General features: G+C 40.1%; 1 protein-coding gene across 23 annotated transcripts in view; it reads right to left on the bottom strand.

The window, feature by feature from the left end:
• Positions 1–17,554, bottom strand: part of LOC148083146 (NACHT, LRR and PYD domains-containing protein 3-like) — a 208,781-nt gene that overhangs the window by 11,335 nt on the left and 179,892 nt on the right. For 3 of the 23 annotated variants that reach the window (XM_087786265.1, XM_087786268.1, XM_087786263.1), the window contains 6 exons: positions 5,313–5,486; positions 4,447–4,590; positions 2,056–2,205; positions 1,260–1,391; positions 1,083–1,196; positions 161–239 (listed from right to left, as the gene is read on the bottom strand). The exons of 18 other annotated variants lie outside the window; for them this stretch is intronic. In XM_087786265.1, coding sequence (XP_087642391.1) covers positions 161–239; positions 1,083–1,196; positions 1,260–1,391; positions 2,056–2,205; positions 4,447–4,590; positions 5,313–5,486 — 793 coding nt within the window. The remainder of the gene's footprint in view (positions 1–160; positions 240–1,082; positions 1,197–1,259; positions 1,392–2,055; positions 2,206–4,446; positions 4,591–5,312; positions 5,487–17,554) is intronic. 2 more of the 23 variants (XM_087786266.1, XM_087786267.1) reach the window with 2 other exon arrangements.

Below are 17,554 nucleotides of genomic sequence, written 5' to 3' on the forward strand. Positions count from 1 at the left end.
AACTAAACAAGAGTCTCAGCCACACCAGACCTTCTACTTCATGTATGAAGCTGACAGGTGGAGTTGTCCAGGATCAGAACTTCATGAAGCAGCAGAAGCAGCTGACTGGTGAGTTAGCAGCTGTTGTAGTCAGCAGGTGAGGCTGAAGACTTGAACGTACCTGAAGTGTGGAGTCCACATCTGTCTGATGCTGCTGGACACACTGGAGACTGAGAACATCCGAGACCTGCTGATCCTCTCTGTGAAGAACATCAGGCCGTCAATAAGTTCTGTCTACTTCTACAAGGACACCAATGATCTGAGCAAGACTCTGACTCTTCCATGTGCAGACCACCTAAGATAGAATCTTCCACATTCATGGAAAACCAGGTGAAACACAAGTTTGTCTCACACTTCAGTCGTGATTTCATTCTCATGGCTGCAGTTTGTTGCTTCTTCTCTTGTGAGTCGACTTTCCTCCACGACTGTCTGCAGCACTTTTGACGAGCAGTTCGTGAAGCTCAATAAAAGAGAAGTTTTGAGCTGCATTGACTCATGAACATCTTCAGTTGAAGTCACCAAGAGTCACTAACTGCTGATAGAAACACACACAGCTGTGAGTGAAAGAATGATTGTTGAGGATCAACTAACAGTCTTTGACGACTCAAACATTCCCTCAATCATTGAATCAGTGACTCTTAAATCACTTGAAGTATTTTCTCTTATCAGTGACCTTCATCTGAGGCGCTCATATGATCCACGTGAATGTTGCATCACAAGAAAAACACTCAAATCAAACTTGACTTTTGATGAATATTTCATCACGTTTGTTGTGTGTCAAGTTTCACAAGACTTCAGGTGGAGGAGAAGAAAAGTAGTTGCACTATTTAGAATTCTTCTTCTTGACTCAACAACTGAAGAGACTGTTGGTCGTCACATGATACAAACTTCTTCAACAACAGATGGAATGATCCAGTGAAATGAATTCACTGTATTTGACATCAAGTTGTGGATTTCTTCATGAGTCCAACAGCACCTGTCTGTCCCACAGCAGCTGTTATTGTGTCCATGACTGTTGCTCATGCTAACATGTCAAACCTCACCTGTCTTCTGAAGACTCTTGTCCACCTTTGAAATTAACAGTACAATCCATAGACCAGTCACTCTTCAGAGAATCACAGTTGAGTTCAGACTCTTCTTGTTTCTCCTGGTAGATCCTGAAAGACACAAAACTCTGATCAACACTTCAATCTCTTCATGTTGCTCCTGTTGTCTCTCACCTCTGATGCTTCTGTTCACCTTTGAAGTTAATTATTCTTCCCATAGACCCGTCACTCTTCAGAGACACACAGCTGGGAGAAGGTCCAGGTCCAGGTCCAGGTCCAGGTCCAGCAGATTTAAGTAGCTTTGATCTGAACACACACAAGTCGCAGTGAGAAAGTATTTCCAGTATTTGAAGGTGTGATGTGTTACGACCTCCACTGATCAGATTTAGCCTCTAACAGGAAGGGTCAGTTCCATGCACTGTAACTGGGAGTTAAGTTTGGTTCTTTTGTTTGTATATTTTAAACGTTAACTCATTGTCGTAAAATTGTAGTTGTTTGCTTGGCCTGCGTTCTCTTGAGCAGCCTTTTCCTTTTGTTGCCTCTTTGACGGCTGTGAGCCAGTATTTAAGTTGATTATTACAAAGTGTTGAAGTGAAGAGTGTTTTTCCCAATTTGTATTTTCTATTGGGTTTTGTATTATATTTTGGGAATAGACAGACAGACAGACAGACAGACAGACAGACAGACAGACAGACAGACAGGTCGTAACATAAATGGGAGTTCATCCAGGACAATAGTAAAAGTGATTCCTAAAAGAAGAAATTTAATTGTTTGGTTAAATTGTGTGATTTTATTGTATTTGTGATTTTATTGTGCAGCGACCTTGAGTCTCCTGAGAGGTGGTTTTAAATAAGATTTATTATTATTGTTATTTTCTTCTTCCTCTCATGTGTATAGATATACTGTATAGTTTTCTCTGCATATTTAAATAACTACTAGATGTTCTCATGTTGCTCCTGTTGTCTCTCACCTCTGATGCTTCTGTTCACCTTTGAAGTCAATTATTCTTCCCATAGACCTGTCACTCTTCAGAGACACACAGCTGGGAGCAGGTCCAGGTCCAGGTCCAGGTCCAAGTCCAGGTCCAAGTCCAGGTCCAGCAGATGTACATAGTTTTGATCTGAATACACACAAGACAAGAGAGAAAATGATTCCAGTACTTGAAAGAGTTACAACCTCCACTGATCAGATTCAGCTTCCAACAGGGAGGGTGAGCTCCATGCACTGTAACTTGGGTTCTTTGCGATGTCACAGGAATATACATATCAATGGCAACAATAGCATGTGCATTTCTGATGTTCTTAAAATTATGTGTACGTATGTATATTCTAGTTTGTGCACGTTTATTTCAAAAGGCGGGAAAATTGGCAAGTTTACAAATGTGCCGATGGGAGGGGATTCCGACAGGTGTGGTGAGATTGTTGTTTCCTAAAGAACCTGGTGCCTCATGTACTAAGAAGTTCGTAGATCTTCTACTAAATATGTCCGTAAGTCAAGTCAAATATGTATGAAGTCATGAACGTGTGCTTTAGTCCAACTAATGTACCCGTTACATGACATGTGTACTCGTACTATTAAGTTGCATTGACGTAACTACATATTCATACTCGTAATCAAGAAGGTACACATGAGTGATTGAACACTTGTAGTCGTAAAAGACGAAAAAGAAACCTTGACTATATTTTTACATAAGTTTACGAGTACAAGTTACTAAACACGACCTCTTGAATCTGCAGGTGTGAGTCACAGATTTCTTTTGTCTAGACACTCGTAGCATGAGATCTGTACCTGTACTTCAAATACACATACACGTAACTACATACGGTGGGTACAGAAAGTAATCAGTGGATCATATGAGCTTTTGATTTTTCACTCTTTGTTTCATTGCAGCCATTCGCTAAAATCATTTAAGTTCATTTTTCTTCCTCATTAATGTTCACTTAGTTCCGCACCTTGACAGAAAAAAACTGAAATGTAGAAGTTTTTACAAATGTATTAAATAATGAAAACTGAAATCATCACATGGTCATAAGTATTCAGACCCTTTGCTGTGACTCATATTTAACTGACATGTCGTCCATTTCTTCTGATCCTCCTTGAGATGGTTCTACACCTTCATTGAGTCCAGCTGTGTTTCATTAAACTGACTGGATTAGGAAACACACTCCTGTCTATATAAGACCTCACAGCTCACAATGCATGTCAGAGCAAATAAGAATCATGACGTCGGAGGAACTGCCTGAAGAGCTCAGAGACAGAATTGTGGCACAGATCAGGCCAAGGTTACAGAAGAATTTCTGCAGCACTCAAGGTTCCTCAGAGCACAGTGGCCTCCATAATCCTTAAATGGTTTGGAAAAGTTTGGGACGAGCAGAACTCTTCCTAGACCTGGCCGTCCAGCCAAACTGAGCAATCGTGGGAGAAGAGCCTTGGTGAGAGAGGTGAAGAAGAACCCAAAGATCACTGTGGCTCCAGAGATGCAGTGAAGACATGAGAAAGTTCTGGAAAGTCAACGATCAGTGCAGTTCTCCACCAGTCAGGGCTTCATGGCAGAGTGGCCCCACGGAAGCCTCTCCTCAGTGTAGGACGTATGAAAGCCTGCATAGAGTTTGTCAAAAAACACGTGAAGGACTCCCAGACTATGAGAAATAAGATTCTCTGGTCTGAGGAGACCAAGATGGAACTCTTTGGCCTCAATTCTCAGAGGAATGTGTGGAGAAAACCAGGCACTGCTGATCAAGTGTCCAGTACTATCCAACAGTGAAGCACAGTGGACGCAGCTTCATGCTATGAGGGTGTTTTTCAGCTGCAGGGTTTGAAGGAAAGATGAATGCAAGTACAGAGATATCCTGGAAGAAAACCTTGAGTGCTCAGGACCTCAGACTGGGCCGAAGGTTCACCTTCCAACAAGACAATGACCCCGAGCAGAACCAAAATAACAAAGGAGTTGCTTCGGAACAACTCTGTGACCATTCTTGAAATGTCTGTCCATCAACGTTCACCATACAACCTAACAGAACTAGAAAAGGTTCTTCAAGGAAGAATGGCAGAGGATCCCCAAATACAGGTGTGAAAAACTTCTTTAACAGTTTTCTCCCGAGAACAGCCAGACTGACTGCAAATAAAAAACACTGAAAACTGCAAAAAAAGAACGAGACACTACCTCACCTTAATCACATGCAATATTCTGTGGTGAATGTAAAATATAGCTTTAAGTGCAATACTGCAAACACTGCTTTAATTCTCTCCCTCTCTGTCTTTTTTTTCTTCTTCCTCTCATGTGTAAAGATATACTGTATAGTTTTCTCTGCATATTTAAATAACTACTAGATGTTCTCATGTTGCTCCTGTTGTCTCTCACCTCTGATGCTTCTGTTCACCTTTGAAGTCAAAATATCTTCCCATAGACCCGTCACTCTTCAGAGACACACAGCTGGGAGCAGGTCCAGGTCCAGGTCCAGGTCCAGGTCCAGGTCCAGGTCCAGCAGATGTACGTAGCTTTGATCTGAACACACACAAGTCGCAGTGAGAAAGTATTTCCAGTATTTGAAGGTGTGATGTGTTACGACCTCCACTGATCAGATTTAGCCTCTAACAGGAAGGTTCAGTTCCATGCACTGTAACTGGGAGTTAAGTTTGGTTCTTTTGTTTGTATATTTTAAACGTTAACTCATTGTTGTAAAATTGTAGTTGTTTGCTTGGCCTGCGTTCTCTTGAGCAGCCTTTTCCTTTTGTTGCCTCTTTGACGGCTGTGAACCAGTATTTAAGTTGATTGTTACAAAGTGTTGAAGTGAAGAGTGTTTTTCCCAATTTGTATTTTCTATTGGGTTTTGTATTATATTTTGGGAATAGACAGACAGACAGACAGACAGACAGACAGACAGACAGACAGACAGACAGACAGACAGACAGACAGACAGACAGACAGACAGACAGACAGACAGACAGACAGGTCGTAACATAAATGGGAGTTCATCCAGGACAATAGTAAAAGTGATTCCTAAAAGAAGAAATGTAATTGTTTGGTTAAATTGTGTGATTTTATCCTATTTGTGATTTTATTTTGCAGTGACCTTGAGTCTCCTGAAAGGAGGTTTCATATAATATTTATTATTATTATTATTATTATTTTCTTCTTCCTCTCATGTGTATAGATATACTGTATAGTTTTCTCTGCATATTTAAAATACTACTAGATGTTCTCATGTTGCTCCTGTTGTCTCTCACCTCTGATGCTTCTGTTCACCTTTGAAGTTAATTATTCTTCCCATAGACACGTCACTCTTCAGAGACACACAGCTGGGAGCAGGTCCAGGTCCAGGTCCAGGTCCAGGTCCAGGTCCAGGTCCAGGTCCAGGTCCAGGTCCAGGTCCAGGTCCAGCAGATGTACGTAGCTTTGATCTGAACACACACAAGTTGAAGTGAGAAAATGATTCCAGTATTTGAAGGTCTGACAGGAGAAGTGATCTTCTCACCTCTGAGCTCTGGTCTGACTGTCATGGTCTTCACCCTGAAGTTTTTTAGAGGGAGGATCTTCCTCCTCTGTGTCCACACCTGCACACAAACACAACAGCATCATGGATCTGAATGTTTGTGTCACTTGAGTTAAAGAATAAATTAATGCATGTGTTCACTTTCTGATACTGACTGATAGATAGCAAGTTGTTGTCGCTCTCAACATGAACTTTGACTCTGGTTTTGTCTCTGATAAACTTTTATTGATGAAATAAAAAGATGCTGGAACAGAAGTTATTAAAACAATCAAGGATCAGAGTTCACCTGCTGCTGCCACACCTGTGTTTTATATCCATCAACTCTTCATCCACTCATGAGTGTCTTGAACTTTGATTGTTGATTCTTTTGACTCTTGATTGATTTATTCACCTCACGACCATACTCTTGATTCATTCATTCACCTCACGACCACACTCTTGATTCATTTATTCACCTCACGACCACACTCTTGATTCATTTATTCACCTCACGACCATACTCTTAATTCATTCATTCACCTCACGACCACACTCTTGATTCATTCATTCACCTCACGACCACACTCTTGATTCATTTATTCACCTCACGACCACACTCTTGATTCATTTATTCACCTCACGACCATACTCTTGATTCATTTATTCACCTCACGACCACACTCTTGATTCATTCATTCACCTCATGACCTCACTCTTGATTCATTCATTCACCTCACGACCACACTCTTGATTCATTTATTCACCTCACGACCACACTCTTGATTCATTTATTCACCTCACGACCATACTCTTGATTCATTTATTCACCTCACGACCACACTCTTGATTCATTTATTCACCTCACGACCACACTCTTGATTCATTTACTCACCTCACGACCACACTCTTGATTCATTTACTCACCTCACGACCACACTCTTGATTCATTTATTCACCTCACGACCACACTCTTGATTCATTTATTCACCTCACGACCACACCCTTGATTCATTCATTCATTCATCACACGGCCACACTCTTGATTCATTCATTCACCTCACAACCACACTCTTGATTCATTCATTCACCTCACGACCATACTCTTGATTCATTCATTCACCTCACGACCACACTCTTGATTCATTTATTCACCTCACGACCACACTCTTGATTCATTTATTCACCTCAAGACCACACTCTTGATTCATTTATTCACCTCACGACCACACTCTTGATTCATTTATTCACCTCACGACCACACCCTTGATTCATTCATTCATTCATCTCACGGCCACACTCTTGATTCATTCATTCACCTCACGACCTGACTCTTGATTCATTTATTCACCTCAAGACCACACTCTTCATTCATTTATTCACCTCAAGACCACACTCTTCATTCATTCACCTCACGACCACACTCTTTATTGATTCTTTCACCTCACGACCACACTCTTGATTGATTTATTCACCACATGACCACACTCTTGATTCATTTATTCACCTCACGACCACACTCTTGATTCATTTATTCACCTCACGACCACACCCTTGATTCATTCATTCATTCATCACACGGCCACACTCTTGATTCATTCATTCACCTCACAACCACACTCTTGATTCATTCATTCACCTCACGACCATACTCTTGATTCATTCATTCACCTCACGACCACACTCTTGATTCATTTATTCACCTCACGACCACACTCTTGATTCATTTATTCACCTCACGACCACACTCTTGATTCATTTATTCACCTCACGACCACACTCTTGATTCATTTATTCACCTCACGACCACACCCTTGATTCATTCATTCATTCATCTCACGGCCACACTCTTGATTCATTCATTCACCTCACGACCTGACTCTTGATTCATTTATTCACCTCAAGACCACACTCTTCATTCATTTATTCACCTCAAGACCACACTCTTCATTCATTCACCTCACGACCACACTCTTTATTGATTCTTTCACCTCACGACCACACTCTTGATTGATTTATTCACCTCACGACCACACTCTTGATTCATTCATTCACCTCACGACCACACTCTTGATTCATTTATTCACCTCACGACCACACTCTTGATTCATTTATTCACCTCACGACCATACTCTTGATTCATTTATTCACCTCACGACCACACTCTTGATTCATTCATTCACCTCATGACCTCACTCTTGATTCATTCATTCACCTCACGACCACACTCTTGATTCATTTATTCACCTCACGACCACACTCTTGATTCATTTATTCACCTCACGACCATACTCTTGATTCATTTATTCACCTCACGACCACACTCTTGATTCATTTATTCACCTCACGACCACACTCTTGATTCATTTACTCACCTCACGACCACACTCTTGATTCATTTACTCACCTCACGACCACACTCTTGATTCATTTATTCACCTCACGACCACACTCTTGATTCATTTATTCACCTCACGACCACACCCTTGATTCATTCATTCATTCATCACACGGCCACACTCTTGATTCATTCATTCACCTCACAACCACACTCTTGATTCATTCATTCACCTCACGACCATACTCTTGATTCATTCATTCACCTCACGACCACACTCTTGATTCATTTATTCACCTCACGACCACACTCTTGATTCATTTATTCACCTCACGACCACACTCTTGATTCATTTATTCACCTCACGACCACACTCTTGATTCATTTATTCACCTCACGACCACACCCTTGATTCATTCATTCATTCATCTCACGGCCACACTCTTGATTCATTCATTCACCTCACGACCTGACTCTTGATTCATTTATTCACCTCAAGACCACACTCTTCATTCATTTATTCACCTCAAGACCACACTCTTCATTCATTCACCTCACGACCACACTCTTTATTGATTCTTTCACCTCACGACCACACTCTTGATTGATTTATTCACCACATGACCACACTCTTGATTCATTTATTCACCTCACGACCACACTCTTGATTGATTCTTTCACCTCACAACCACACTCTTGATTCATTTATTCACCTCACGACCACACTCTTGATTCATTTATTCACCTCACGACCACACTCTTGATTGATTCTTTCACCTCACAACCACACTCTTGATTCATTTATTCACCTCACGACCACACTCTTGATTCATTTATTCACCTCACGACCACACTCTTGATTCATTTATTCACCTCACGACCACACTCTTGATTCATTTATTCACCTCACGACCACACCCTTGATTGATTCTTTCACCTCACGACCACACTCTTGATTGATTTATTCACCACATGACCACACTCTTGATTCATTCATTCACCTCACGACCATACTCTTGATTCATTCATTCACCTCACGACCACACTCTTGATTCATTTATTCACCTCACGACCACACTCTTGATTCATTTATTCACCTCACGACCACACTCTTGATTTATTCACCTCACGACCACACTCTTGATTCATTTATTCACCTCACGACCACACCCTTGGTTCATTCATTCATTCACCTCACGACCACCCTCTTGATTCATTTATTCACCTCAAGACCACCCTCTTGATTCATTTATTCACCTCAAGACCACACTCTTCATTCATTCATTCACCTCAAGACCACACTCTTCATTCATTCACCTCACGAACACACTCTTGATTGATTCTTTCACCTCACGACCACACTCTTGATTGATTTATTCACCACATGACCACACTCTTGATTCATTTATTCACCTCACGACCACACTCTTGATTGATTCTTTCACCTCACAACCACACTCTTGATTAATTTATTCACCTCACGACCACACTCTTGATTCATTTATTCACCTCACGACCACACTCTTGATTGATTCTTTCACCTCACAACCACACTCTTGATTAATTTATTCACCTCACGACCACACTCTTGATTGATTCTTTCACCTCACAACCACACTCTTGATTAATTTATTCACCTCACAACCACACTCTTGATTCATTTATTCACCTCACGACCACACTCTTGATTGATTCTTTCACCTCACAACCACACTCTTGATTCATTTATTCACCTCACGACCACACTCTTGATTCATTCACTCACCTCACGACCACACTCTTGATTCATTCACTCACCTCACGACCACACTCTTGATTCATTTATTCACCTCACAACCACACTCTTGATTCATTCATTAACCTCACGACCACACTCTTGATTCATTCACTCACCTCACGACCACACTCTTGATTCATTTATTCACCTCACGACCACACTCTTGATTCATTTATTCACCTCACGACCACACTCTTGATTCATTTATTCACCTCACGACCACACTCTTGATTCATTTATTCACCTCACGACCACACTCTTGATTCATTTATTCACCTCACGACCACACTCTTGATTCATTTATTCACCTCACGACCACACTCTTGATTCATTCACTCACCTCACGACCACACTCTTGATTCATTTATTCACCTCACGACCACACTCTTGATTCATTTATTCACCTCACGACCACACTCTTGATTCATTTATTCACCTCACGACCACACTCTTGATTCATTCACCCACCTCACAACCACACTCTTGATTCATTCATTCACCTCACGACCACACTCTTGATTGATTCTTTCACCTCACAACCACACTCTTGATTAATTTATTCACCTCACGACCACACTCTTGATTCATTTATTCACCTCACGACCACACTCTTGATTCATTCACTCACCTCACGACCACACTCTTGATTCATTCACTCACCTCACGACCACACTCTTGATTCATTCACTCACCTCACGACCACACTCTTGATTCATTCACTCACCTCACGACCACACTCTTGATTCATTCACTCACCTCACGACCACACTCTTGATTCATTCACTCACCTCACGACCACACTCTTGATTCATTCATTCACCTCATGACCACACTCTTGATTCATTCACTCACCTCACGACCACACTCTTGATTCATTCACTCACCTCACGACCACACTCTTGATTCATTCATTCACCTCACGACCACACTCTTGATTAATGTATTCACCTCACGACCACACTCTTGATTCATTCACTCACCTCACGACCACACTCTTGATTGATTCTTTCACCTCACAACCACACTCTTGATTCATTTATTCACCTCACGACCACACTCTTGATTCATTCACTCACCTCACGACCACACTCTTGATTCATTCACTCACCTCACGACCACACTCTTGATTCATTCACTCACCTCACGACCACACTCTTGATTCATTCATTCACTCTTGCTGGGCTGACATGATAGATTGTAGACGGTGAGAAAGTCACTGACCTGTGAGCAGCTCTCTGCTCTGAAGACTTGTGTCCATGTTTGTAGATGAAACTTCCAGGTGAGCTCAGCTCCTTCTGATCCAGACTCAGGGAAACACTGATCGATGAAAACGCCCGTGAGTGAGGGGGTGTGTCCTGTCAGAGACCAACAGTGCAACATTGTTTGTTGATTCACACGGTTACAATATGAAAACAAAACATTTACCACGAGGGTCAAGACGTCTCTGTTTTACACTTTTTTGTCAAAATGTTCAAGTAGAGGAAAGAATCCAGGAGTGGTCACGAGCGCTTCAACAGTTTTGTGGAGATCACCTGTTGCTGCCACACCTGTACAAAGTTCACTTCATCACACGTACACCCAGATTGTTCAGTGATACGAGAACGACTTTGATCTTTTTTTACAACTTGCATTTTATTGTAGATGTATTTGACAATAAAAGAACTTGACTTGACTTGGAATCTCTTCTTATTCTTGGAGACTTTAATCTTCATGTTGATGACATCACATCTTGCTCTGTATAATAACTTTTAACTTTGACTTCAGCCTTTAATTTTGAGCAACATGTTTCTGAACTAAAAAGGCCACATTTTAGAGTTGGTTTTTACTCTTGGCCTGGACATTTCTAATGTATCTGTACATGATGTCCATCTGAGTGATCATTCTCTTGTCTTGTTCAACCTGGACGATTTGCTCATCAAGACTCTGAAGCGGTGGATTCTTTGTACTCAGGTTTATTGACTTGCAAATCTTTTTGTAAAACTGAAAACAGCAACAGACAAAATATATTTGCAATACATTGTTGAAAGATAAACTGTACATTATTAAGAAACAGTATATTCAAATTAACAGACAATTACCTATTAAAGGCAAATCATCACACGATGATCACAGTTTAATTGTGTATAAATGAACATTGATCTGCAGCATGCGTTCACAAATGATAATGAGGCGATCCCCGCACGAGACATCAAACGATTAACCAACACAAATAAGTTCAACATCACTAAAGAATAAAAAGTGTTACATACCAACGATGCTACAAACGGCGTACGACGTAAAGCTGCTGACATGAGACGTGATCATGCTCTTGGCTGTGAAACTTTGCACTGCAGCTTCCTACCTCCTTATATGGCCTTGTGACGTCACATCACGTGACATCCGCTCTTAGTATAATAAAAATACTGGTGACAGGACAATTGTGATGAAATACTGGATCAAGTGGCACCTGTTAAATCGAACTTGAAAATTCAGAAAAAATGGTGCCCTTGGACAAATGAAGATCTCCTGAGTCTGAAGAGACTTTGTCGAAAGACTAAACGTCTCTGGAAGTCTACTAAACTTGAGGTGCAGAGACTTAACCTCAGGGATCTGATGTCTTCATAAAATGAAATGGTGGAAACTGCCAGATCTGATTACATCAGGAAACAGGTAGCAGCAAATCATGCCTGTCGAAGAAGAAGACGCTGCGATGCTTCCTTTCCTCTCACGGGCTGATCAATTACCTTCTTCATTTCCACAATAAAAGCTTGTTAAGAAAAGCAGTCTGATGACCTCTCTCTTTAACAGCTGCTGCCCAGGCGAGAGTGTCTCGGCGCAACAGGGGCTTATAATGAAGGCGATCCTGGATCCCTCCATCGCTTACATGTAGGGTTGTTGTACAAACACGATCTCACATTGTAATAAAAATGCTCGACACTGACCCAGGTTTCCATCGTAACGATCCGGAGTAGGAACCCATGCCTCGAGACGAGGCAGCATGACGGAGACAGCAGCAGGTGGATGAGCGGCATGCGTGTGAGCAGCGGGAGCTACAGGTGCCGTGTCTTGCTCACGCAGGTTACCAACACTTACAGAAAGTTGTTTTATCACTGCTACCAGCTCATCCAGAGTTTGCTTGTGGTGTTCCAGGAGTGATCCCTGAGCGGCAAAGGCTCCTTTCACGGCTTCCTAGTCCGCTGAGTCCGAGTGTGGCCTGATCATTCTGTGACGAGGGCCGAAAAGCACTCTTTAATGAAGCGTCAGTGTCTTGCTTGAGGTGGGTGAGGTTCGGAGGAAGCAGAAAGTTCCACAGTGCTGGTGGAGAGAGACAGGGCCGGTGCGCAGGTGGTGGTGGCCCGGGACCGGAGTTCTGGTGGTTGAGGAGCAGGTCGGTTATCCTGTGAGGAGAGGTCGGAATTACTACGTGGGCAGACAGGCAGGCAGGCAAAACAAGTGGATTAGGAAAGACTAAACTGGCTTGAAGACAAACCATAACAGTTTGATGATCAGGCACCGACTGGGTTGCTCTGAGGCCTCTTCTACTCCTCCATCGAGCTCTCGCAGGTGGGGTTGATGAGGTGGGTTGGCCTCCCAGTTTGGGACACTTCGTCACATCTGATGGACACTGGACTTGGGTTTGTCCTAGGCCTCCCAAAGTCCAGGACAAGCTCCTTGGTCTTTGAGGTGTTCAGCTGAAAGTGGTTCCTCTGACTCCAGTCCAAAAAGTCAAGTATCAAGACTCCTGTACTCGTCTTCGCCTCTGTCCCTTCAAGTGAAAGCCACCGTCTTCCTGTAAAGGACATCCTTGACCTCCTTCGTTACCCATGGTTTATTATTAATGTAAAAGCGGACAGTCTTAGCAGAAATTTAAATAATCTGTTAGACAGTGTATCTTACCATGAGAATTCAGCAGAACATCCCAGTCTGTGGTGTCAAAGCAGTCTGTGAATACAAGGATAGATACATAGATACACTTTTTGAATCCCTCTGAAGATCTCCTTGATTACCAAAAACTATAATAGTTTATAAGATCTGTGGTTACTGGTGTAGAGTGTAAAATGTATCACTTTCAATGATAACCTTTAAATATTTTTATATACTGAAACAAAAGAAAAACATATGTAACGTGTTTTTTTTATAAACGTGCACGTAAAAAAAATAGCTCAAAGAGATTGAATATCTTAAAATATATTCATTTAATATTTATCTTGTATTAAATATAAGATTACTCTAGGTATAATATACAATATATTTTAACCCAAACTAAATCGTGAAATACTGTAACAACAAAACTACACACTGAGAAAAACGTCAAATGTATTTATAGACATGCAAGTTTGAATTAGAATATCTTAATAAATATGTATATAAACATATAGTTTAAAGGATTGTGTTTGGAGTAAAATGAAACCATATTATGATACAAAGTAAAATAAAATAAACATTTATAAAACGGACTTCAGAGACCCGGACGACATTTTAAGCGGACCCACTTCCGGTATTTTCAAAACAAACTCTGACATTGTAGGGGAGTCAGTCGGAGCGACAAGATGTCTTTGATGTCGCTAAACACGATGAAACAGTTGTTCAAGGCCATGGCTGACACTCGAGGCTTCGACAAAGTTGTCCAAAAGGTGAATAAAAAGAAAACAACGAGCTCCGCGCGGGAGTTTTAGCGCCTCAGGTCGTAGTTTCCCCGACAGGTGAACATCTTGGCCGCCCAGCCCGAGGAGGGTCCATCTGCAGCCGGTCATTTCAGACGGAACGTAAATCCGGACAGGAAGTTGTTTCAGACGAGTGATTTTGTTAAACAGAGACATTTTTAAATACCTGTTTGCGAGCATGTTTTTTAAACTAATCTGTAACACATTCAAATGATAAACATGATTTTCATATCGAACGACAAAGCGTGATTAAATTGAATTAAACGGGGAGTTAGTTGAACGTTCAACACGTATTTAGTTTATTTATAATTAGAAACAACACAACTAGTGAGTAAACAGCGCTTTAAAGATACTTCTGGAATATAATGGATGATCTAATGATACCTGCTACGTAATGTGACTTAAATAAAAAATAAAAGGTTTTGAAAACTATTCCGCGCATGACAGGCACGTATACAGGTGTGACACGTGAAATAAAAAACGAATCTCTCCGTCATCATGGTTTTCTGTCCTGCAATGATCTGGTCAGACGTGGGTTCTTCACTCAGTAATTCAATATTGTAGGACTTGTCTTTCATGGAAGTCCCTTAAGTTCTCCCTCAGAACCAGGTCCACTAAAAAAAACAATAAAAAATATAAATTGGAAACAAGTTAAATGATAAACGTGTTAAATAGAACCTGAATTTGAAATACTTAAAACTATCTCACCTTCAGCATGAAGACTCCACAGTCAAGCCCACCAATTTGTTGTGGAGTGTGTTATATAAATATATTTAAAAATATATATACTAAACAAAATAAATATAAATTGATAATGTGAGCTCTATCTAATATAGCTAATATCATAAAAAAAATAATAAAAAAAGTTATCAAAAAAAATGTCTAATTCAAAGAATCGATGGTCTTGTAAATTAAATCCCAAAAATGTTAAACCAGACAATACTGTACGATATATGTGTATAAAATGTGTTGGACTAAAAAATATATATACAAATATACATACAGCATATAAATTCTATTTCAGTAAATGTTAAATTCAACCATCAATATTCCAATGACACTGATTTACTTCAGACACGATTCATCACATTTGTATAGTTTTTCAATTTGAAGAAAAATAAATTAAAATGTATTATTTTAATTATTTAATTATTTTTCTATTTATTTTTTCCTTATAAAAACAAATTCAACTTTTAAATAAAAAAAATGCTTGAACTGGAATAATGCTTCGATATTCTGATGGCACTAAAATACTTAGTATTTTTCTAGTATCTCAGTAAAGTTACAGTCATTTCTTCCTCCAGCGATGGGAGCAGAGATATTTGCTGAAAGTGTTTAGTGAACACTTGGCAACACACAGGAATGTCAACTATTCCCACTTCAGTTGTCAACACATCCACAAAGTCTATTTAAAATGACAGACACCAGTGAGGAGATACCAACAGGGTCACTGGGGTGAAAGGTCAGTCAATCGTACTGAAGCTCTTTCAACCTCTTGTGTGAATCTTCTCGCACATGAACGGCTCGTCCACCAATCACAGCAACTTCTCCTACTGCAGCAAGAGGGCAGCAGCGAGCGCCGGGAACTGCAACAACGTGGTGTGACTCCTCGACTCCTAAAACCTGCGTCGAGGTCGTTCGGCCGGACAAGTAGACCTGTGCTGTGTCTCAAATCGCATACTAGCGTACTAAAAGTTAGTATTTTTAGTACGTTAGTGTGTCTCAATTCTTAGTATGCGAAGTGTAGTGCGCCATGCATACTAAATTGGCGTACTAACACGCCCACAAAACTGAGTATGGTTCGATGGACACTAAACACACTAAACAGCCGCCATTTTAGTGACGTTTTAAACGGAAGTTAAGTCATATATAAATGCATATATATGCATATACTTAAATGTGTATTTTCAGCAGCAGTAGGAGGATAAACACGTCTTCGCTGCTGATACCATCTTAAATATCTCGCGATTATTTAGATTCTCATATTTTTTCTTTATTTCTTTTTCCAAACTTGCAATACGTGCTGCCAGCAGGTGGCGATAGCGTTCAAACAGCTGCTTGAAACATCGTTAAATAGAAGTAGAAGAAGAAGCTGTCATGTGATTTCCGGTTAGTGTGTAGCAGCAGAGTTTGATTTGAGACATACTATCTGCGGAGAATTTGCGTACTAGTTAGTATGCATACTAAACTGATGCATACTAACTTCTAGCATACTAAGATTAGTATGCGATTTGAGACACAGCACTGGAGTCTGACGTGTCCTTCACCTGGTGGTGATTATCTTTGATGAGACCAGACCAGTTGAAACATGGAGTTTTCTTTACGACCAGGACAGTAGATGTTGCTAAACAAGGGATGTTGAAGGTTTCAGGTTAGTTTTCATGATCTTACACTTCATGACTCTGAGGTTTTTAGGAGCATAAAACTGACCATTATATCCTTCAGAATAAAATCAACTTGTATCTCAGATAATATATTTTTAAAACAACCATATTATTTTGAAATATAACTATGGAAGTATATCAGTGCCGTCGAAATATTAAATGGTTGAATTTAACGTTTCAAATGTTGAATATTTTATTTGATTTAAATGTTGTTATTTTTAAAGAAGCATCAAATGATTTTTTTTAAATAATTGAATGACATGAAAGGATGAATTTCTTTTCATTCAATAACTGATTTAAATCATTTTTCTATTGAGAGGTTGACTCACACAAAGACGTCTCCTCCCTAACCTGCCTCAGGCTTTGCCCCATAAACAAATAGGAGCACAAACACAAACCCAGAACGTCAATATTTCACTGTTTAAAACAAATTAAGATTGTCACCCAATAAATAGGTTATAAATAATCAGAAATGGCAGGCTTTAATATTTAAATAATATAAATATATATATAGAATCAAAATATATACAGTATATATATAATATAATTTCAAAACATTCAAATGTAGAATTTTAGAGAAAGCGATCAAACATAATATATATATATATATATATATATATATATATATATATATATATATATATATATACACATACAATTTTTGCTTTTGCTCATACATGTCATTGTCTTCTGGAAAATGTAGAATTTCTAAGCGAAAATATCATATCCAATAAATAAAGGCTTTCGGAGAACTTAATAGTTAAATCATCATCCTCCACCCACACTATCTATCTAACTCATATCTCACTCTTGACATTCGCTGAAACTCAACAGTATGTCTTCACGAGACGACATATC

This window comes from Callionymus lyra, chromosome 3 (assembly GCF_982586985.1).
Source record: "Callionymus lyra chromosome 3, fCalLyr1.hap1.1, whole genome shotgun sequence".
Classification (NCBI taxonomy): Eukaryota; Metazoa; Chordata; class Actinopteri; order Syngnathiformes; family Callionymidae; genus Callionymus; species Callionymus lyra.